The sequence below is a fragment of the Chanos chanos genome, chromosome 1 (assembly GCF_902362185.1).
Source record: "Chanos chanos chromosome 1, fChaCha1.1, whole genome shotgun sequence".
NCBI lineage: Eukaryota > Metazoa > Chordata > Actinopteri > Gonorynchiformes > Chanidae > Chanos > Chanos chanos.
The window spans coordinates 39,150,563-39,175,136 of NC_044495.1; the positions used below are offsets into that span (position 1 = coordinate 39,150,563).

Consider the following 24,574-nt stretch of genomic DNA (forward strand, 5'->3'; position numbering starts at 1 on the left):
AACTCAACCATACAACAAGCATGACTACAATGATGTCCATGACTACAGATGCAGATTGATACATTTTTGGCTGTGTGCCAAAGGCCCATGCTTGTCTACTGTGTAACAGATGTATGTTTTGTCTGTTAACCCCACTCTGCAGTATTTACTGCGGTAGAGCTTTGCGTTTAGAGTGAGATGCTCACCTATCTGAAGATAGTCTTGCTTCTCGTTTGGTTCCAGTGCGCTTTGGTTTCCAAATAGCATGCAGTGGAAACATGCTGAACTGACTTCAGAAAGCAACTGTGCTATTTTAAATATAGGCTACTTATTTTTGGAAATAAGTGTTTTTTGCATACTTAACAGATTTGTATTCAAATGTAGTTAGTAGCTGGATGGTCCGCTGTATAAGCTTTTTTCCCCGTGGCCATAGATTGTAACTGTGATATGTTGCTCCACACTTCCTGCTCAAAGTCCCCAACCAAGTCTCGACATGCGTTGTGCAACATTCAGATTTATGTATATATATATAGCTGAGAACAGAAACATTGTGAGCTTTCCCAGACAACACTGGCTGGAAGTCACATAGCCTGTGTGGAATGAGGGCTTTTTTTGTTTGTTTGTTTGTTTTTTGAGTTTCTGTGCATTCTGAGATCCCTAGGGAATTGAACGGAATGGGATTTAGAAGATCAGGCTCGGCAGAGGGGAATAGGCTCTGACCTATTTGGTCTGTCCTTGAATGGTCATCTGCTGTTGAGTGTAAGGGGTCGAGAGAGACAGAGAGAGAGAGACAGAGAGAGAGAGACAGAGAGAGAGAGACAGAGAGAGAGAGACAGAGAGAGAGACAGAGAGAGAGACAGAGAGAGAGACAGAGAGAGACAGACCAGTGGCGCTCATGCACTGGCAGACTCACCAGTGGATGAGATGTTGCCTCTGGCTGCCAAACTTGATTGGGGTGGCAGAGACCTGTGCTGTATTTTTTTTTTTTCACACGCCCCTTTAAAACCAACTGGGTCATTTAAACTACTCACTGCCCTGATTCCTGGGTTGAGAATTCTTTTGTTCTCACTGACTGGGTGTGCTCTGTACTAATCCTATCACGCAGCTCAGGCTGCTAAGTCTATATGACCGTGTGGTGGGGTGGAAAACAGTATGTTGAATTACCTGTGGCTTATTTCTGGACCAGTGCAGAAATGGGCCAGCTGAAATGGGATGCAGTACTGCTCCTTTTGTAGAAAAACAAAAAAAATTTGATTTGCAGGATTGCTTTTTAGATTTGCTTTATCTGGACTAGCACACTTCTAAAACCAGACTGGACCTCTGCATAGAGTCTAGATTACTACACAGGTCTGTGGTTGAGTAGGCCAGAGCCTAGTAAACCAGACTGTAGTGGCCCAGTCTGGTAAACCAGACTATGTCCAGTAAACCAGACTAAATTATATTCCAGCTCCACACAACATAGAGAAGGGACTGCTTCCTGTGCTGTTAAAGAGTTAAAACATGAAATTTTAATGTTCCTCTGTAATAAGATGACATTTAACATGTGTATTTGTAAAGCAGTGAGTAATGAGACTTTTTCTGTTCCCTCTACTCCAGCACTGCATGGGAATGCTAGCAGACACCCAGCCCTAGGTAAAGGCCATTCTGCGGCTGTGTTAAACGAAGGGAGACGAGAAAAGAGAAGATGGGTGAGACGGAGGATGAACGAAGTTCTCAGGCCGACCAGCTCTTCGAGAACTTTGTGCAGGCCTCCACTTGCAAAGGCACTTTGCAGGCCTTCAGTATCCTGTGCAGGCAGCTGGACCTGGACCCAACCGATCACAGGGGCTTCTACAGCAGTCTGAAGGCTGCTGTCAACTCATGGAAGACCAAGACACTCTGGAACAAGCTGGACAAGAGAGCTAGTCATAAGGAGTATGAGAATGGCAAAGCCTGCAGGGAGACCAAGGTAAGACAGCAATGTTGCGCACGCGCACACACACACACACACACACACACACACACACAGATTTTTCAATTTATACATGTATAAGTTGTCGTTTGCCGGCTTGTTCCTCGTAATTCATAGCTTCCTTGTCTTATGCTTCCCCTATCTTCCTGCTACATTATAAGCTTGATTGGTTTCTGAGAATGGTCCCTGTTGGCTTATCAGATATCCTGTCTGAAGTCAAGTGTTTCTGTGTCCTAGTCTATCAGTAGGGACACCAACTTCATGACCAGTGGTTTAAGTTTACTAAACTAAAGTCAATAACAAAAGTCAAAATGAAAAGAGGATGGTGATTAAATTCAACTCAAATGGTGTCAAAGTCTTCATGGTTATCATTTATAACCTAAAGAGACAGATAAGAGTACAATGATCCGGGGGGAAAAAAATCCTCATTTCCCTGCTCAATTTTGTTAGTTAAATCACTTAGACATGGCATCTCTCCATCTCTGTGGTCCTGCATTTGGTTTTCCATTGTTCTATTTCTGTACTGCCACAGAGGAAGTGAATCTGTGCATGCAGATGGGAATGCTCATTAGACACTGGCATGTCCACAGCAGACAAGCTCTGGGGTCACAGGTCAGGAGTCAGAGGGCAGCTAGTGAGGGATTCAGAGGCTTGGAAAGCTTCACAGTGGATCTATGGCTCATTAGGAGCTGCGGTTCCTGTAGTTAACAGTACAGATAGCAACCCCATCAAGATAGAGCACCATCATCTTACTAGGCAAATTCTCACATGGGATTTCCCCTCGGTATTTCACTGGACCTAAGTTCTTCTGCACTAAGTCTGTAAGAACTTTTTATAGTAACTTTGTTTTTCTAATTTGACATGTTTAAGTTTGGGTCAGGGGGGTTGGTCATATCCCTGTCTTCATCTGAACAGCAGTGGAACTCTTTTCACGTAAGAATGGAATGATCTGTAATGAACTTCTGGAATATACCACTGTATAGCATTCTCCAGAATGCCTCATCTGATAGACTACTGCCAAGTTAAATCGGTTGAACATTTGGAAAAATAAGAAAGCAGGGGTCGCTGCTTTCTGTATCACTTGTGCACAGTTTCATAAAGCAAGACTTCCTTTGTGTCAGCAGCACTGCTCACAGCTTGACTTCATGAGCTAGATTTACTTGATTTATGTAGGCCAATGAGAGGTAAACATCATTCGCTGACTGTTGACCATATAGGCTAAACTGCTTTGATAAATTTTGCATACTGTTTGAATGTCTTGTTTACTCCAGCAAGGCTCGATTAGAAGTCGATAAGACGTGAAGCAGGAGGAAGTCAAAGACCCAAGCAGCTGAGAGATTCTGTAGATATTCCAGTTATATTTAGAGACTGCTGAAATTCCAACGTGTTTGCCAATACGCTTTGTGGCTGTGACAAAACCTAAAGTTTACATTTCTGTTTATCTTTTGAATTCAGTGCGGTTGACCTTGTGCTTTGATAAATAGAGGTATGAAAAACCAATCTTCTTCGAGGTGCAGGTTGTTGATTTACTTGTCGAGTGTTTACAGTTAGTTTCGAGGCAATTTGACCAAACCCTGCGACTTAGGATAAGCAGCTTGGAAAATGAATGAATGTTACAATACACATTTTTTTCATACCGTAACAAAACCTCCCATACCATAAACATAAAGATATATGGTACAAGATGCTGCTGTTGACTTTACCTTGACACTGTTTTTCCAGAAGCATGTATTGCCATTACAATGACAAGTGAACAATGCAGTTTAGCCTTTTCAGAAAGATTTCAACTCTAAGTGCATTAAATCCATTTGGAATTTCAGTGGTGTCAGATTATACATGTGGCAATTTTTCCCTGTCCCTGCATTCTTGGTGGTCTTCCACATCAGTCTAATCTTTGAGTCTGCACAGAAAAAAGAAGAAAAAACAGGGCAAGGCACGGCCTTCTTTTCATCCACTCCAGCGATAGACTATAGCGAATGCCGTCTTAAGGAATGCACAGCTAAGGCTGTGGCTAGAGGAGGAGGCGGAATGTGTTTTCCGCTGTGAGCGGTTCCCGACATATTATCAGGAAACCCAGGAAAAGTAACTTGCCTTCCAGTGCCTCACAGGAAAACCTTTCAGAATTACTCTTACTGCATGGTTGTGAAATGATGGCAGACATTTAGGGACGCTGGTAGGAAAGGTTATGAAACTGACTTCCCTCACTGACCGAGTAGTTTACAATATAAGGGAGCACACTTGGAGAAGCAAATGGGAAACTGAACATGTATGCGAAGATTAAGATTGACAGACATAATCTGCACAGGTTCACCTTATTTACGCATGCAAGGCCACATAAGTGATCGGTATTGGCCATATCTCACATACTTTGATCAGTTATTGACCCCCTGAACTGTTTTTTTTTGTTGTTGTTGTTTTTTTTTTTTTAAGGTAAACTAGATGAAGGCTTAAGTAAACGAGGTGAGGTGTATTTGCACTCATAGCAAACTCACCTGTGTCGTATAAACACAACGAGAGTGTTTGCTCTGTGCTGTCTTGTGGTGGCGGAGTAGAATGGAACACATGATGTTTTCACACGAAAAAAAAAATATGCTCAAATTTGTTTTAGGCTTGGTCAAGAAACAAGACCTGTCACCCATTTTTTAATACGTTGTGTGGTTGAACCTTGCATGGTAAGGGACACACCTGCCAGTGTTAACCCATGTTCACTTCTGCTGAAGCAAAGCGCAGTTACAGTTTACTGATATAAATGGTCAGATCCATTGAGAGGCAATCATCTGATGTGTAAACAGCACATGCACTTGAAGCACAGCCCTGCTTTAGGAAGTCTGGTATTTCCCTATTGCCTTATTTGGTGTTTTTTTTGTATAGCCCCAGAGCTATGGATGCTAATAAAACCACTGGCTGTAAAAGGGAGATGAAATTGATCACGTTCCTGGTTTATGATTAGGGATTGACAAAGCTTTTTATGGTTACATCCATTAACCAACACAAAAAAAACCCAACCCTGAACACTGACTCATGCATCGGCTCAGTGAAAGTAAGCGTGCAGGAAATCAGTCTCACTATGTATGTTGTAAATACTGACAGGTTCTACACCTGTGCCGAGATGTCACGCAACCTGTCCTGTGTCCTTACACAAAGCTGTGTCACAGTCTAGCAGCGCTTGCCCTCTATATTAAATTCTGCTTGGATGCATTGATTGATGACTCGTTGTGGGAGAACATTCTTCAGCTGATGCTATTCCTATAGTAAAGACAGTTTTAATTCTCACGTGACTAATTGTGACATCTATTGGGGATTAATCCAAAAACGTATCTGGGTAGATGCTCGGTGTGCCTGGAAACCACTCCTACCAAATAAGCCCACCTCTCTAGATCTGTTTGTTCACCATAGGTCATAGAGAGGGAGCAAAGCTGACAGATCTTTATGACTGGTCTGTATTAACATAGGGGTAGAGATAAGGAAGTCTGGAATCTTCCTTTTATGGATGTGGCTGCAGCAGAGAAAACCATCTTAGGACAAGAAGCATTAGAATCACTTTGTTCAATAAAGGGGCAAATTACCTCATGGTATTGTTTGTCAACATTGAAATACAACTCAAAGCAATCATATAAAGGGAAGTTAAACTTTGACCAAAACTGACTGAAAGTTTCATTTTGAGTTATTGTATCTGAAGATTTTCTATTATCACATTTGCTCAGTAATGCTCAAATGAATTAAACGTCAAACATGCTTAATTTTATATCCAGTCATGTAATTGATGACCCTGATACAAAGTAACTTACATATGGATTTTCTATCTTATCTATGGATTTAGTTGAAATTTCTTGTCTTTTGTGGCTTTTTGGTGACTAACTTCTTTCCACCTTTAAGTGTATAATTTATATAATGCCATGTGATTATATCATTTATAAAATGCTGTGCTGGCCCTGGCTCTCACACCAACACGGCTTTGTATTTCTGTGCTGCTGCAGTGTTTGATCATTGGTGGAGGCCCGTGTGGGCTGAGGACAGCCATAGAGCTGGCTCTCCTGGGTGCAAAGGTGGTGGTGGTCGAGAAAAGGGATACCTTCTCCCGAAATAATGTGCTGCACCTCTGGCCCTACACTATCCATGACCTCAAAGCACTGGGTGCCAAGAAATTCTATGGAAAGTTCTGCGCTGGATCCATAGACCACATCAGTGAGTACTGTCCTGTTTTTTTCACTTCTGTACACTTCCATGCGCCTTCTTCTTCTTCTTCTCATGGTGTTGTTGGGCTTTGACTAGAGCAGCATAGTCCTTTAAGAATGTAAGGTTTTTTGTAGGTCAGTTGTGGGGGAGGGATTTGTGTGTGTATGCTACTTTTTGTGTAGATCAGTTGAAAACCATAATATATTTGGATGAAATGCTGAAAAAGGCTTTTGGTTTTTGCTCTCTGCTGTCAGCATCCTTCAGTTTGAATATCAAAACACATGCTGTTATCTCTCTTCACCTCAGCCAACAAATCTTCCTGTGAGGACTATCTGTGTTTCTATGACGGCAGAGCTAGGTCAAATCCCAGTCTGTCAAACCAAAACATATGTAAAACTCTTTGCTTTGGAGCCACATAATGCAAATGCAGTGTCTTTCCATCTTTGCCTCTCATTATTACACACTGTACACCATATCTACAGTCTGTGTTGTGTTTTCTCTCTCAGACAAACTGCTGAGTTTGGTCTCCACACACGGTTTTAACTGCAGTGTATTAAGTCGATTTGGCCTGATTTACTAATCACATTTGTTACCATTATTTGCAGATACTAAGCTGGTGTCAAGATTTGTGCTATAGAAAAGCCTTTACACATATGCAAAACCACTGCCCAGTGTGTGAATTATTGCTCATTGTATGATGCCCTAAGGCCATTAACACTTTAATGTCTAAGGTCATATTATAAGGTAATATCAAGTTGTGCTTGACATGTACTTGCCCGTGATTGGTTACTCCTCTCCTTTCACATTGACCGGGAGTGCCTTGTGTCATGTCATGCCACACAGTACTGGAATAAGTATGTTGTCTGAAGTTGATCTGTTTTCCCCTCTTTCTCAGGTATTCGTCAGCTCCAGCTTATGCTGCTGAAGATCAGTCTCATTGTGGGTGTGGAAGTGCACGTCAACGTCGAATTTGTCAAGCTTCTGGAGCCCCCCAGTGACCAGGAAAATGAAGGTGAAGCCAGTAAACCAACAACCATCCCTATAAGAGAGAGAGAGAATATATGTGTGTGTGTGTGTATCTTACATACTCTATGAATAAGATCTTAACCTTTACAGTCAGTCTAACTTATATATAATCGTACATAATGTTGTACAGATATAGATATAGGCGATGTTTTACACCGCATTCTACTTCATCAAGCCTTGCCTTTTCCTGTTGTCAATGTATACGTAACATTAATGCTTTGCTTTCTGAGTTTCGTTTCTCTATGCATTTGAAAATAGAGATGTGGGCACATGTTTGTCATGCAGGTCTGTCTAGTGTTATGTTTCAACGTCACTATGCATCGTAGAGGAAACAGGATAGGTGTTACGAAGCAAGCCCCCCCACCACCCCTTCCCCCCCATCTCTCTCAAAAGAACTTTACGTTCTCCTACTTTGTAAACATATCCCCAGCAACCAGGAATACACAACCGTAAAAGGGACATTTTCCTGAGTATATCTGCCTACCTCAGACTTCAACAACCACAGAATAGAAACATCTGCTTTTGAAACATGTGATACATATTTAGCTCCAAAAAAGCTGTCATTTAATGTTATGTCATCTCTTGGGAGCTTAACACAAGACATGCAGTATGAAGCTTATGTTTAAGAATACCATCAGTTACCAAAGAATGCAGCTGGCCAGTGCCGTATTTTATTAGAATTAGCGTCAAGGACCTACTGCCAGAGTTTGAGGTGTTGGCATTTAGCAAGACCTCTTTGACCAATCATGCAATTATTTTGTGCACAGCTGTAATGTTAAAAAAAGTGCCTCTGTAAGCCATACTAGTCTGTAAGAGGATAATGTACCGGCATTTGTGACTGTCAGTTGCTGAGATAGCTGTGGATCGGTAAAAATAGTCGGCGTGTCTGGATGAGACCCTGAAAATTGGCTCCTTTCCTCCGTCACACACCTCCACCCTTTTCATTTGACGGGGAGAGGTGGAGGGTGTTGGGGTCACTTTCCACACATCTCTCTACACTACAGCGGCACATGCACAAGGATTTGATGCTGAGAATATTTTCAGTCCCCTCACACGTCACTGCCACTCGTTGCCTCACATTGTGTAAATGATAAACTCCCGGCCTTCCTCTATAAATAGAGTCAGGGTCGTCAGGTTGACTAACACCTCTCCTACCATGCTCCTCAGGCCAGGGTTTTCATAGACTGGCAGTTTTGCTTCCAATGTGAAAGTTAAAACAAATAGAAGTTTGTGATTACTGTGCTTTGGTTTGTGAAAATGTTTCTGTGCTGCGCTTTGTTAAACTGATCCCTCTTTTCCCTGGTGTAACGCTATCCCCTGCCTGACCTGTGGAGATTCTACTTCTACTGTGTTTAAACTGGAGGAGGAGTGTAGATTTCAGCCTGCTTCTCTCCATCCATTCACCTGGGCCCAGTCAATCAGTTTAGATGTCATGAATGTGGATGGGTGTGTGTTTGCGTGCGCGTGTGCGTGTGCGTGTGTGTTTGCGAGTGCATGTGTGTATGTGTTTGCGCATGTGTGAGTGTGTGCGTGTGAGTGTGTGTGTGTGTCTGAGCCTGTGACAAGTTGAACACTGTCTCTCTCTCTGAGACACATTTAGCTGTTGTATATGAGACTGGGGTTCTGTTTGAGTGTGAGTTACTGATTAGATGTTGCATGTCACATTGACTTTCTGTGTGTGTGTGTGTGTGTGTGCGTGTGTGCGTGTAACAGGGCCTGGGTGGAGGGCAGAGATCCGTCCAGTGGATCACCCTGTCTCAGACTTTGACTTCGATGCGATAATCGGAGCAGATGGACGCAGGAACACACTGGACGGTAAGATAAAGTGCATGTGTTTTATTCAGATTTGACTGACTGTAAAACAGAGGGTCAGTTATAGTCCAAGGTTGGGGCTGGGCTATAAGGATCTGTCCATTGGTAATTTCCATTAAAACTGGAACAGTATAGTGTAATCATAACAAATCCTGACTCAGCTGGTTCATTGTGCAGACAAACTGTCGGAAGCATCTGTTGTTTTTTTTTGTTGTTGTTGTTTTCTGAATAGATTGCAACTTGCCATTCCTCCTCTCCTATTTACTGTAACATATGTTATTTGCATATTCATAGTCAGTTCATTTTCACAACGAAACACTGTTTCTAACTTCTAGCTTGTGTGCCCCCTCCCATTTAGCCCAGAGTTGGGAAAACCTTAAGTTACATGTGCAATGTAAACAGGTGAACTGAACCAAAATGAATTCTAAAAGTAATGACAGGATGTCTGAATGTAACTTATTCTTTCATCAACGTCTCAGACCCCTCCTATCCCTACATCATCTCATTTTGGATTCCTTTTGTGAAGACAGAAATGCATAGAATAACCAAAAATATACAAATGGATGATACCTTTAACTGGCAAAGCAAGATATAGGCAAATGACTTTTGCTGTAAGCAGAGTGAAGACAGGCCAGTTGCCTTGAGCCAATCATTTCCTCATGTTAAAATGATTGAAGTTATTGAGATATGCGACAGCAATAGAGACCAGTGACTGGTCAAGATGTTTTCTATGTATTTGTGACAGACCATTGGACTGGTTTTGCACACACTGGAGTCATAAGTGCTCACTGGGGAAACATACCTGTCCCAAATTTTTAAACTGGCTCTGTCAAAGGAGTGCTTTTGAAGTGACCTGTTTTGAAAGCTTACCGCTCTCATTGTGTTGATTAGAAGCATGAGGAGGCCTGGCTAAGAGAGAGACACTGAGAGATTGTGTTGCTTTTGTTTTTTAACACCCTTCCTACTGATACAGCTAGAGATAACATTCATCTAACAACACAGTTCACACTGACTGAGAGTCTAATACATTTCATTCTGTTTTCTTTTCTTTTCTTTTTTTCCCTCTCAAAGAAACTGACTCCGTATTAACACTACCACTACCATGTGAAGCACTATTAACACCTTGTGTGTACAAGCAGAAATCATATGATTTGGTGTGTGAGTGTGTGAGTGAGTGTGTGAGTGTGTGTGTGTGTGTGAATGCAAGATAGCGTTCTGACACACCATAACTACCATGAAAGGAAAGACACTACCTCTCACCTCAGCACTTAAAAGGAGACAGTCCAAAGATTACCTTTCAGAACGATTACTCAGCAAACAGCTGCGTCGTGTTGTTTGTAAAAGCGTCAATAAAACACTCTTTCATCATGTAAGGAACTTGCGTAGGGCTTAAAAAACAGACGTCACCTTAGACTATACATGGATGTCTATGAGCTCTGACCATTTTGCTTTATAGCTTATAGGAACTACATTTTGATACATTTGCTATGTCCACGGGTAGACTCTAAAAGAAGGGGTCCTTGTACAGGCAGAAACCAAGCCTAATTGAGAAACCAAGCCTAATTGTACAGGCCGAAACCAAGCCTAATTGTACAGGCCGAAACCAAGCCTAATTGAGAAACCAAGCCTAATTGTACAGGCAGAAACCAAGCCTAATTGAGAAACCAAGCCTAATTGTACAGGCCGAAACCAAGCCTAATTGAGAAACCAAGCCTAATTGTACAGGCAGAAACCAAGCCTAATTGAGAAACCAAGCCTAATTGTACAGGCAGAAACCAAACCTAATTGAGAAACCAGGCTTAATTCTACAGGCCGAAACCAAGCCTAATTGTACAGGCAGAAACCAAGCCTAATTGTACAGGCAGAAACCAAGCCTAATTGTATAGGCAGAAACCAAGCCTAATTGTACAGGCAGAAACCAAGCCTAATTGTACAGGCAGAAACCAAGCCTAATTGTACAGGCAGAAACCAAGCCTAATTGTATAGGCAGAAACCAAGCCTAATTGTATAGACAGAAACCAAGCCTAATTGTATAGGCAGAAACCAAGCATAATTGTATAGGCAGAAACCAAGCCTAAGATATATCCAAGCCTAAGCATAACTATATAAGATATAATTATGCGTTAAAATGTACAAGAAACTTTTGCATAATCAAATTTGCATAATGAGGAGGTTGAGCAAGCGTCTGCTTGCATTATGGAGATTGAAGCATACACTTTAAACTGTCCACGCTTTTGGTCACAACCGTATATTAAGGACGAGGGCCTCTGCTCAAGTGGAGACTGAAATATTAACTTAAACACAAGTATTCAAACTTTTCCTCACAGCTGTATGTGAAAGACTAAAATGTGGTTGTCTTGATTCTCCTGATTCTCACTGACATGCCTGAAAATAATGCAGGGAATCTTGGTTCCCTATCTTAGGTTTCGGACGGAAAGAGTTCCGCGGAAAGCTAGCCATTGCCATCACAGCGAACTTTGTTAACCGAAACACCACAGCTGAAGCCAAGGTGGAGGAAATCAGTGGAGTGGCCTTTATCTTCAATCAGAAGTTCTTCCTGGACCTGAAGGAGGAGACAGGTGAGCTCTACTTTTCCGTTCTCTGTGTTCTTGAGTCAAATTCCTAACTGATTGTTTCCAATTTGTTCACTGCCTGACTCACTCACTCACATGTCCATTACATAGATGAGATTTTCCCCTCAGTGAGTGAAACAAAGTAGTTTACTAAAATGTAATACAGCACACTTTATTAAATGATGCATATTCACTCTAATGCCTACTACAAAACATAGCCCTACATACTCCATGTACCTTCCTAAAAGCTGTCAACATCTGCCAATTCTCAGCAGATTAGAAGCATCAGATAAGATGAATCATGTTTATCCGTCAAGGCTTCCAGTCTGTCAGCGCAGTGCAGTCATTATTAGTTTTCCAGAGTGTGTGGCAGTTTTAGACTGGGCTTATGAAGGTGTTACATACTGTGGTGGCTAATTACGAACCTTTCTAAAAAAATGGCCCTGTTTATATTTAGAAGTGAGACGAACAAATGGGTGTGTGTGTGTGTGTGTGTGTGTGTGTGTGTGTGTGTGTGTGTGTGTGTGTGTGTGTGTGTGTGTGTGTGTGTGTACGCACGCGTGTATGTGCGCTTTTCTGGCCTGTCCACAAAAAACATTACACACGTCTCTCGTGCTTTTGGTTGGGATTAGTGAGAAATCAAACGTACTGAATTCAAGTCAGATCGCACAGTTTGTTTATAAGCTTCAGTTATTCACGCGCAAATGCCACTGGCTCTGTCTTTGTGTTTCACTGTTTACTGCAGGCATTGATCTGGAGAACATTGTGTACTACAAGGACAACACTCACTACTTTGTCATGACAGCGAAGAAACAGAGTCTGCTGGACAAGGGAGTGATCATCCATGTGAGTAGGATATAGATGTATATACGTTGTTGTTGTTGTTGTTGTTGTTGTTTGTTGTTTGTGGTGTTGTTGCTCTTGAGGCTTGCATTTGCTCAGGCATTTCTACATCTAAATATCGTCGTGAAGAGTCTGCCGATTCTATGCCTTTAAACAGGGCAGGGAGATAAAAGAGAGAATGCGAGGCAAAGATATATGTGACATAGAGAGGAACAATGTTGCCGGGTGAGGACAGATCCAGCCTCTCCGCTGGCAAAGTTCCAGCAGGAGCAAGTGTGTATGTGTTTGTGTATGTGTTTGTGTGTGTGCTTATGCACAAGAGTGTCTATGTGCATGCGTGTGTGTCCGTGTGCATGCGTGTGTGTCCGTGTGCGTGCGTGCGTGCAGGTGCGTGCGTGTCTGTGCATGCTTGTGCACAAGAGTGTCTATGTGGGTGTGTGTGTGCGCGCAAGTGTGTCTGTGTTTGTGTCTGTGCATGCTTGTGCACAAGAGTGTCTATGTGGGTGTGTGTGTGTGCGCAAGTGTGTCTGTGTTTGTGTCTGTGTGCGTGTGCATGTGTATGTATGAATTTGTGTGTGTGTGCCCGAGTGTGTGTGTTTCCTCAGGGGTGTGGGAAATGTTAGGAATGTTTCATTAGCCATCCCCCTGACAGTGGTGTAACTGTCTAAATCGGTGTGGTGGGAGTGTGTGTGGACTCTGCCAGAGTTTAAGCGAGGCACGGGTGTGAGCCCTCTTTAGGATGTTTTTTCTCTCTGAGAGGATTAGCAAGTGATGAGAGAATTAATCTGAACACAAAACTCTATCAGGGAGCTTTTTTGTTCCATTCCCCACCCAACACGCATACAATCACACACACACTCTTAAAGCAGAAACGCTGTCATGTTAACCCGCCTCAGGGTCCAAAGTTACGTTTCATGGTGCGCGACCGTTTTAGGACAGTGATACTCTCCATCTCAATTTTTGCTGCTGTAGCGAGTATGGCATATATTGACATTATTCACCGTCTCACTCAGAGCTCAGCTGTTTATCAAATCCTTTAATTACAGTCCTCTCATTACACATGCAATAAAAGAGTACAAGGGTGTGTATTATTAGAGTGGATACGCTTATCCAAGAAGTACCCCCCCTGATGAAAGAGTAGTAATCTTCTTTAGATAAGCTTTCTGCTCTGCTGACACTCAGTCTTTTGTTGGTGTGTCAACATGCAGTGCGATGAATAAATGTGTTTTAATAAGCAGTGAGACGTTCGGGAAAGGTAAAACTTTGAGGTACTTGTGTGTTTTTTTTTTTTCATGTGTTCTCTCTGTCTTGCTCCTGCTCTCTCTCTTGCTCTTTCTTTCTCTCTATTTCCCTCTCTCTCTATTTCTCTCTCTCTCTCTTTTCTTATTTATTTTTCTGTCATCTCTGATTGACCCTTAGCACCTACTTTATTAGAAAGACTTACCTTGGTCCGACACTAACTAGACACTTGAGTTATACCTACTCTATAGGTGCACTATATGGGTGTACAATTACAGACTGTAGCCCATCTGTTGCTAGACAAACCTCTGCCCCATTAATCAATGGTCAGTTTCTGGCCACAGAACGGCTGTTGACTGTCCCTGAGAATGCTCTGCCACCCAGATCATATCCAGAGGCGTGGTAGTGGGTGTTACACTGGTATGAGTGTATCAGGCATAGCTGACTTGCTGGGGTTTTTTTTTTTACACACGTCAGTGTCACTGCTGGGTTGAGAGTGATCCACCACCCACAAATATCCATCTAGCAACTGTAGTCCTGTGGCCAGAAACTGATCATTGATGAAGGTTTAGAGGATGGCTAACATATACTATGCACAGCAACAGATAGGACATAGTCTCTAACTGTGCACCTACAAGGTGTACCTACACGTTGGTGTCTCTAATAAAATGGCCAGTTTGTATGTTTACTAACATTTGTTTAATTTCTTTTCATTTCACAATGAGTGATTCTGATGTCGTATTTAAGGTGATGTCAATATGCCAAGAGAGGTCAATTAAAGGTGTCTGTTATGCTCTCTTTCTCTCATACAGGATTACATAGAGACAGAGAGGCTCTTGCACAGTGACAATGTGAATCAGGAGGCTTTGCTCTCCTATGCCCGTGAAGCTGCCGATTTTGGTACCAACTACCAGCTGCCCTCACTGGACTACGCCATCAACCATTACGGCCAGCCTGACGTGGCCATGTTTGACTTCACATGCATGTACGCGTCAGAGAACGCAGCGCTGATCAGGGATAAGAACGGGCACCAGCTGCTTGTAGCGCTAGTGGGAGACAGTCTTCTAGAGGTAAGAGACCCCTGTGGCAGAAGGTTTTTTCATATGGAGCCTGGATCCGGAGCCCAGATCAGTGGTGACCAACTGTCACTCTTGGAGACCTGACCTCCTGAAGAAGATTCCAGCCCCTTTGTTTAAACTCCAGTATACCCCCCAGGAAGTCACAGAGTTTAGACACCCATTGGAGCCTTCTTTAGCTCAGCCAGGTCACTCTGATTGGTTCCTACTGGAGGACAGTTATTTGCTGTTGGTTTAGGTTAATATTTTCATGCTCAAAAAATTGCCATATTGGAATTTCATTGTTGCTGTTATCTGATTTTTGGAGGGAATGCTATTAGTGATTCTTCACAATGCACAACACTAGCTTCCATTGAAGAAAATGACATTAAGCAGATGCAAGTCCTAAACATCAGTCAAAATCCCTTTCACTTCACTGTAATTTTCACAACCACATTTAGCTTTCTTAGCACTGTGTAACACTATGTCTGAAATATTAGTGCATGTTTTAGAAATATATAAAAGAACACATTTTCCTTTGATTATTCCTGTATTTTCTGTCTCTTTTGATTCTCTCCCCATACAAAAAAAGCATGGTAATTCTCTTAGCACAAATATCTATAGCCGTTATACCTCGTAGTTGACTCCAGTACCACCCTTCCCCTGAGACTGTGTCTGTGACTCTCTGAGACTGTGTCTGTGACTCTCTGAGACTGTGTCTGTGACTCTCTGAGACTGTGTCTGTGACTCTCTGAGACTGTGTCTGTAGCTGTGCTGTTTCTCTCCGCAGCCGTTCTGGCCCATGGGGACAGGTTGTGCCCGAGGTTTTCTCGCTGCCTTCGACACGGCCTGGATGGTACGGGGCTGGGCTCAGGGCAAGTCTCCACTGGAGGTGCTCTCAGAACGGTGAGCGTGTGTGTTTGCGTTTGTGTGTGTGTGTATGTGTGTGTGTGTGTGTGTGTGTGTGTGTGTGTGTCTGGTATCACTATGTGTCACCTGTGTGCAGAGCTCTTCTGTCAAAATATTCCCATGTGTGACACACTGTCTGACATTACGTACATCTGTTGTGCTGGCCGAGACTGAACATTCCATCCACATACACCACTTGAAATCTGAAACTGGTATTCATTAAAAATTGATCAGACGAATGTCGTTTCTTACTTCCTTATGTAGGCACAGTTGGTCTTAATAATAAAAAAGTGAAGTGCGACAAGGTTGTACTTCTCTGCTTTCAGGGAGAGCATTTACCGGCTCCTTCCTCAAACTATGCCCGAAAACATCAGCAAGAACTTCGAGCAGTACACCATTGACCCAGCCACGCGGTACCCCAACCTAAACTCCAGCTGTGTGCGTCCCAACCAGGTGGGTTCGGTTTCAGATTAGCCCAGGAAAGACATGAAACTGATGAAGCAGACCTGTTTTCTCATGCTTTTGCTACTCGGCCTCTCCCTCTCTCTCTCTCAGGTACGGCATCTGTACATAAATGGGGAGCAGGACTCTTGTGTGGAGCACAGTGGGCAGGCACGCAGGTCTGTCAATCTCTCCAGACGAGGTCAGTATCACTACCTTTACCTGTATCAATACCTATACCAGTATCAATACCTTTACCTGTGTCAATACCTTCACCAGTATCAATGCCTTTACCTGTGTCAATACCTACACCAGTATCAATGCCTTTACCTGTGTCAATACCTACACCAGTATCAATGCCTTTACCTGTGTCAATACCTTCACCAGTATCAATACCTTTACCTGTGTCAATACCTACACCAGTATCAATACCTTCACCAGTATCAATACCTTCACCAGTATCAATACCTACACCAGTATCAATACCTACACCAGTATCAATACCTACACCTGTATCAATACCTACACCTGTATCAATACCTTTACCTGTATCAATACCTACACCAGCATCACTACCTTTTCCATATCACTCAGTGCTGGATTAGCTCTGATTTACTGTTTTCTTCCAAACTACAACAGAGCATATTGTCATTTGATATGAGTTGCCGAATGCAAACGCTATAGGAACAGGTGTTGGCAGAATTAGGATTAGATTAGAATCAGATCTGTTCCAGAGGTCCAGGCTCTGATTGATACAGTTTGTTGCCGTTTGCTTCAGTTGACCTTGGCTCTCCTCCGCTGTTTCCAAACATAACGTAGGGGGCCTCACCTGTTAGCGCTATTCCTCTTACAGACTTTCTACACCCAAGGGTCCTGTGGGGTTCTCACATATCCATGTTGTTTCCATAGACAGTATTCATAACCTGTCAGTAGAGACAGAGAGAGAGTGACAGAATGAGACAGAAAGAAAAAGAAGAGAGGGAGAGAGTGTGAAGGAGACACAGAGAGAAGGGAGAGATGGAGAGAGAGAAGAGAGAGACAGAGGTGGAGTGAGAGAGAGACATGCCTCAAAACCCAGGGAGATGTTTGCTTCCAACTTTGTTAGTGAATCTCCCCTCGTACCTGAGGAGTGTGTGGTTACGTCATGCTGGCCATCTTATCTGTGTTTGTTTCTTTGGTGGTTTCTCTCTCTCTCTCTCTCTCTCTCTCTCTCTTTCTCTTTCTCCTTCTTTTTCTCTCTCTGGGATGATATGTGGCTGTTTGCAGCTCCTGTGAGACATGCCCTGTCCACACAATGATGATAATAATAGTGGCATTTTGCATCTTACAGGGTCAACCTCTTTTCAGATTGTTTAGTGTGAATCTGTTTGAGCTGAAAACAAGTTTGCTGTGTTCTTTTGCCTACTAAAATGTCCCAAATGACAGGGATTCAAACTAAGGCAAAATTTTTAGGTGAAATTGTCTCAGAAAATAGGGTGTTAATTGTGAACCTGTCTTTGAACAATGTGTGTGTGTATGTGTGTGTGTGTGTGTGCATATGTATGTATGTATATGTGTGTTGTTTGGCTCTTTCAGAGTCGGAGGTACGGCCTAGTCGGCTGTTGCTATGGTGTCAGAAGCAGACTCAGGGCTACAGGGGCGTGGACGTGACTAACCTCACCTCCTCATGGAAGAACGGACTGGCCCTTTGTGCCCTCATTCACCGTCAGAGGCCTGACCTCATGTAAGAGAGACACACCCACAAAGCAAATCATTGACCATTCATATAAAACCTCCTGTAATAGCTCAGAGACCTGACTCATGTCAGAGAGACACACTCACAGAGGAAATCATCGACCATTCATATAAAACCTCCAGTAATAACTCAGATAGATAACCTGATGGCATGTGAAAGGGTGTGCAATACACTCTCTGCAGAAACAACACGGCTAAAACAATACTAACACAGCAGCAATGAGTCCTGAGCACACACACACACTCAAAATTACAAAGCAATAAAAATGGTCCAGTAGGTTAGATAACTAGCTTCATTTTCATACGTTAACATTAAATGACCAAATCATGACCTGAACAGTGGTGCAGTAGGAATGCTTTGAACAGTCATTGACTTTGTCAGTGATTTTTTTTGCATGAGCCGAAACAACACACACACATTTGTCGTTTCCTCTTAAACATGACCACACAGAATCCTCTGATCACGCTTACTGTACAGCAGTTTGTTTGTTTGTTTGTTAGACAGTGGCACTGATTGAGCATTGTGTTCAGTTGTTCCTGTTCTGTGCTTCAGTTAAGAAAGACTAGACTATGTCTTCTTCTCTATTTCAACCCACACAGAGGAGAAATGGATTTAGAGAAAAAGGGGAAATGGAAGGGTTGGATGTGTGTATAAAAAAGAGAGAGAGAGAGAGAGAGAGAGAGAGAATTGAAGCGGTACAGAGCATACACACCATTACCCGGTGTCCTGGTTGATGCAATATTAAAAAGACATGTCTCAATGATGATATCAGGGCTCTTTTACCATCTGCAGGGGGAAAATATCATCCTGGTGCCCGGCCCACCCTGAGTTTGTTTGTTTGGTTTTTTTTGTTTGTTTGTTTTTTGTCATCTCTCATGCCATGGTGGTGTGAGAGTCAGTATGAGTGAGGGCCTGCGGGTTTAATCAACATAACTTCATTCTGGTCTTTTGGTCAACTTCAAACCATTTATCACTCTAGAACCAGCTGCCTCTCTCGCGCTCTCTTTCTCTTTCTCTCTCTCTCTCCCTCTCCCTCTCTCTCTCTCACTCTCTCTCTCTCTCTCTCTCTCTCGCTGTCACAAGTAGAGATTGAATATAAATCATTCTAAACATTATGAGGGTAATTCATATGAGGAAAAATAAAAGTATTTGAAAAATGTTGCTGAGGGTAACCATGGATACCATTTCTTTACTTAGGGGCCCTTGCAATTTTAGGCCAGCGTGATGAAAGAGGAATTATGATCTGATAAGTTCTTTTTTTCCTTTTTCTACATTATCTTCCCACCCTCCACCCCCCCCCCTCCTTTTTTTTTTTTCCTTCACCACATCTGACACTCCAGTGACTTTGACTCCCTGAATGAGGCGGACTCGGCAAAAAACAACCAGCTGGCATTTGATGTTGCTGAGCGGGAGTTTGGCATTCAGCCTGTGACCACAGGGCAAGAGATGGCCTTGATGCCAGAGCCAGACAAACTCCTTATGGTTCTCTACCTCTCCAAATTCTACGAGGCATTCCACAACCCCTCCCAGCTCATCACGGGTAGGTTTTCCCTTAACCTCACGCCCTCCCCTGCTGCTCCCCATGTTTTCCCTCATGTTTTCTTTCTTCCCCCCCCCCCCCCCTCAAAATCTTATATAATCTGATCTTACTCTTGTTTCATAAAACAAAACATTTGACATCCAAGATCATTTTATAAGGGTTAAAAAAAATACATGACTTCATGGGTCGAGAACTTTTATTATTTTCTCTATTGGTTGGTTGGTTGATTTTGGCTGGGTGGGGGAAATCAAGTAATTCCAAAAGTAGAACCAGAAAACTCCACCCTACTCCACTTCTACAAACCGTCTCTATGAGTTAGGGTGTTGGCCACCTTCACTTCTCCATTAATCCTTTAGTTTTCTCTTTGCGACCCCAATAGTCTGTAGTTACCCTTTTAGTATGATTATTTCTGGGCATTTATTCTGATTATTAATAATTGTTTTATTATTTCTGATTGTTTTCCTGTGAACATGAACAGAGCAGTATGCGCTTATACCCTATAGTGCAAACAGAGCTTCAGTCCGTCGTCTGTGGGAAGGGAAGCGCTAAATTGAGCGCCTGAATCATGACTTCACACATCATCATTTTAAAGGAGGAACGATGACTTTAACATAACTGTCAAAGTGTCCTTTCTTTAGCTTGTGCCAAATCCCTGGCGCGGACAGAGATTGGGCAGCAGGTTTGCAATGTACCAGTCAACTGATATTTTTGCTCTTTATTCTTTTTCTTGCATATTGAATTCATTTTTACGGATTGAACATGGTGTTATCTGGTTTTTCCATGGAGAGGTCATCTGTAAGATTAGACGCCTTTCTCAGTCACACACATGCCTGTGAATGAAGAGACTGAGGTGTAGAGGTCTTTGGGTTATGCGGTCAGGCCCTGGTTTAACAGACCTCACTGGAGGATGGGGGTTCTAGTCTTACTATATGAGACTACAGTCAAAGATCAGCTTGACAGACCAGGTTTACAAAATCATACCCTTCTAATCGATTAACGCTTGGCAAACCAGGTTTACAAAATTAGACTCTTCTCATCAATTAGCACTGAAATTTATAGTCATGTTCATGAAGGAGAACTTGCCCATATTTGTTTCAGTGAAATTGATGGAAATGAATTCTGCATGAAGCTAGATATGAGCAGTTTAAAATGGATTTTTAAATTTGGTCGAAGCGAGGGTTTTTTTTCAGTAATTATTTTATGTTTATCTACTGTGATTCAAACTTTTTCAAAGCTTTCCTGGTTGATTGGCTACGTCTGCTGTGAGATAGAGGTGCGTTCACGATCTTGTGATGTTCAGTCATTGTGAGTGATCCTTACGGGTGGTCATGCAGTTTGTAGAGTTTAACACCTTATTTTTGTTGCTACCACATATTGCCTCTGTTTCAGATATTTCTTTTCTTTTCTTTTCTATTAATTTGAATTGGTTTTAATTCTATTCCTACTGTTGAGGTGTAATCACCGTTTTGTCATTTATACCATATATTATATGATCTGTTTCTCTCCTGCTTGTGAACTTATTGAGTCTGTTTAAGTCAGAAGGGCTCAGGCCCTCAGTGACAGAGGAAGAGGGGCCAATTCTGTGTTGGTGCCATAAGAACAATCCTTTTTTTGTCATTAAAAAGGGCAAAGTGTGACATCCAGTCATAGTGTCAGTATAAGTATATTATGGCTTTTTATTTCGGGTGGTTGTCTGTACATGTGTGTGACCTTTAAATGTATACCCTCACCCTCTTTCCTCTGCTCCTGGATTAGACAAATCTCACATTTTGGTGAAAACGAGTCTTGTCTCCTGGACTTACCTGACACCTCCTCCACCTCATCATTACAATACAATGCTCCCAATACTAAAAACCCAGACGGGCTTTAGTCCACTGAGGTTGTTAGTTGGACAGTTGCCTAATCTGTTACACTTTAAGAATGCTTATCTAGTATGGTTAAAGATAATTGTAATATTTCATTGTAGACTGGTTTTGTGATTTCATTTTAAACTGATTGCCTCCGACTGGTGATAGTACTTTCTCGTCACTCTGGACAAAGCTTGGTTTGTTAGTTAATGCGCTGGTTGAGTGGAGTGTGTGATATTTAGCTTATCATGATTAAACATATCGTGTTTCCAAAAACTGCATGTAACACAGTTATTCATCTCTTTATAGGCACTCAGAGAGAAACAGATGAGAACAATGAAGACTATTCATCAAAGACTGGAACCTCTGTTAACCACTTCACAAACCAAACACAGCCAAGAAAAAGGATTCCAAAGGTAGCCTTTTTCATGTCTGCATTTGTGACTTGTGTGCATGCGTGTGCGCGCATGCGTGCGTGCGTGCGTGTGTGTGTGTGTGTGAAATAATACCATTTTGTTTGAAAACAGCTGTTTGATCAGCAGCAGTTCACAAAGTGTTTTCTCTCTCTGTCTTAGAACGATAAGAAAGTAGAGGACAGTGAATCCATGAACAGAAAAAGAAGAAAAGGTGGTCACTATCTGGAGGAGGTGAGCTTAGAACCAGATTTCACTTAACAGGTCCTTGCCAACAGATTTTGGAATTTGATTTTGGCATTGCTGCTCTTGAACTAATCATGGGCTGGTCCTGACTGGTTGTTTCTCTTGTTTGGAGAAGATGGTGGCCAGTCAGAGTGCTTCATCTATGGGCGAGGGCGGAGAGCTAAAGGAGAACAAGGTACGCTCCATGGCAACCCAGCTGCTGGCCAAGTTTGAGGAGAATGCACCGAGCTGTGCTCTACGCAGACAGGTAAGCAACGAACCTGGATCCCAAACTGCTGTCTTCAAATCCAACTTTAACCATGAATACATCTCCAAGGCATCTAGCTCCAACTCGACACACAAAATTCACGCACCTCAGATGGCTAACACGCTGTCTACACTTGTTTGTGTAACTGAGCTAGTGATATGGCCCTAGTCGAGAATTGTCCCTGTGAAACTAGGATTTTTTTTTATTGTAAAAGGGTGGATTCTGTGTAAGTGAAACAGAGAGGAGAATGTGTGTAGAGGGATGTGTTGTGTGTTGTCTGATTCTCTCCGACCTCTTCCACAGGGCATCGGTGTCCTCAAATCCAATTTGGCATCTTCCATTCTAATCCTCCATGAATACTCGCTTTTGTGTCAGAAACACAGGAGCACAGGTCCCTACAAACCCTCAGACCCAGTGCCCGTGAATAGCATGCACCCAGGGGTATGGCAGAGGGACAGTTTTGGAAAGGAGACCAGAGTGGTTTTCATTTTCAATTTTCCTGTGAAAAGACTCTATTCACAGTGACATCCTTCGTGACTTTGTTAAAGCAAAATTGGCCCCTTTTCCCTTCCAAACCTGCGACGTGGTCATGTAGCAGAAATATTAAATTGGTTGAGGTGATGGTAACTGATATTAAATTTGTCAGATGCTGTGTTGGGATGTGATTTGTTTAGAAAGCTCCATTAAAAATAGAAATCTGAAGGAAAGCTACTTGGGAACTGCCAGGAATGATGTTTTAAATGTTATGAGTGTTCATCCGAAGCCTGAAATTCCTGTTTGACCAGGAGTCAAATACTGGATTTGTTCCAGTTGTCTTGTGTCGGAGTGTTTGTTCCATTCATGATACTCAGGTAGTTTCCAAGTTTGCGGCTAAACACGTGGAGACCTGTTTATATGGTTGACAAAGATGTTTCCATCCAGTATTGAATGTTCTCCTAGCACCCCACTGAGAAATTCTTATCCACTGTTTACATAAGCATAGAGCACTTTCCATTACTGGCACTGAGATTAGTGGTGATCACCTAAGCTTGAGATGTCTGGCCTCTTTGATAATGGGATTAGAATATATAGGTCACATGTTAGATTACATCGTTCCTTGTGAATGGCTTATGGACTGAATGGACAAGACATGAATGACTGGGGACAGCAAGTTGCGCTGTCTGAAACCTCAAAATATAGTTGGGTTCTTTGTGTGTGTTCAAGATCCATCTGTTACATCTGTTGTCTCTCTTACTTTTCCCTCAACGTTTCCATCGCCGTAACGCCTCCTTCTGTGTTCATGTTCTTCTGTGTTCTTTCTTTTCTATGTAAATTAAATTAGTCTTTCCATCACTTTAACTTACTTTTCCATGTTCATGTTTCTCTGTGCTTTCTCTTCTATGTAAATTAGACTGTGTCAGATGAAAATCTGTCAGTACACACCTCTCTGGACATGACTGAGAATCCTCGCTTTGCTAAACCTAAGGACCAACCTATTTGCCCTCTCATCCCACCCAAACCTAAATGGCAGGTACGCTGGGACTGCGAACAGGCAGGGGAGCAGTGATGTCCACATGTACAATACCCATGCCTGCTCTTCCCCGTCCTGTATTGGTTCAACACTCAGCTCACATTTCTGTCGGTAGAAGTTACCTTCTTGGCTCCTTTGAATCCAAATCATTATTAGTCTAGCTAGCTCAAAATATTTAATGGAATCCAAATTAAATTTTCCATGCACAACTGAAATCTCAAAATCATTCATTCATGAATGCTATTATGTGTTCCTGGTTTTTAGCCATCGCCTTATCTGAGACTGCTTGAGTCAAGATCTCATACCAAGAACTCCACTGACCGGCATTCAGAGACAATGTCCGAGTACACGCAAGGTTATGAGGCCACGCCCACTTTCACTGACCTATCAGGGCCCCCGCCCAGTTTTACTCATCTGACTGAGGCCCCGCCCAGTTTTGCTGATCTTTCTGAGGCCCCGCCCACCTTTGCTGATCTCTCTGAGGCCCTACCCAGTTTTGCTGAACGCTCTGAAAGCCCACTCAGTTTTCCATCACACAGTGAAACTGTGCCCAACCATTTACGCACTCTCAACAAAGCTCAAGCATCTCCTCCCGTCCAAACACCTCATCACAAAGAGGCCACGCCCACAACAGATCTCTCTGACCCTCTGACCTCACCGGCAGTGGTTGGAATGTTCCAGCGCATGCAGCGGCTGGAGGACCAGATCAGCCAGGTGAATGGCGCAGTCGAGACTGTTTGATCCATTGGAAATAGTCTCTAAAAACATACAGTGAACTTTATCCTCACACTGCATACATTCAAGCCTGCCAGTATAGCAAAGTTTTAGAAATCTGATGTCGTGTGTCTAAATATGTTCCCCTGGAGCACTCGGTCAACAGAAAATGCTTGTGTGAAGTACTTTTTCATTTATTATTAATATTTTCAGCATTAAAACTCTTTGTCTACAGCAAACATTTGCCTACCTCTCTCTCTCTCTTTCTCTCTCCCTTATTTCACACTGCTCTTTTCTTTTTTGTGTTTTGGCCATTCT

The 24,574-nt window shown here is 42.6% G+C and overlaps 1 protein-coding gene across 1 annotated transcript in view; it reads left to right on the forward strand.

Annotated features, from left to right (window-relative positions):
* Positions 1-1,663: 1,663 nt before the first annotated feature.
* Positions 1,664-24,574, forward strand: part of mical2b (microtubule associated monooxygenase, calponin and LIM domain containing 2b) — a 47,576-nt gene continuing 24,665 nt past the window's right edge. The window contains exons 1-17 of the mRNA XM_030788935.1: positions 1,664-1,927; positions 5,908-6,115; positions 7,002-7,118; positions 8,846-8,947; positions 11,368-11,523; positions 12,263-12,363; positions 14,412-14,669; positions 15,445-15,560; positions 15,890-16,016; positions 16,119-16,206; positions 17,580-17,727; positions 19,080-19,279; positions 21,436-21,542; positions 21,702-21,773; positions 21,901-22,032; positions 23,423-23,542; positions 23,807-24,256. Coding sequence (XP_030644795.1) covers positions 1,664-1,927; positions 5,908-6,115; positions 7,002-7,118; positions 8,846-8,947; positions 11,368-11,523; positions 12,263-12,363; positions 14,412-14,669; positions 15,445-15,560; positions 15,890-16,016; positions 16,119-16,206; positions 17,580-17,727; positions 19,080-19,279; positions 21,436-21,542; positions 21,702-21,773; positions 21,901-22,032; positions 23,423-23,542; positions 23,807-24,256 — 2,766 coding nt within the window. The remainder of the gene's footprint in view (positions 1,928-5,907; positions 6,116-7,001; positions 7,119-8,845; positions 8,948-11,367; positions 11,524-12,262; positions 12,364-14,411; positions 14,670-15,444; positions 15,561-15,889; positions 16,017-16,118; positions 16,207-17,579; positions 17,728-19,079; positions 19,280-21,435; positions 21,543-21,701; positions 21,774-21,900; positions 22,033-23,422; positions 23,543-23,806; positions 24,257-24,574) is intronic.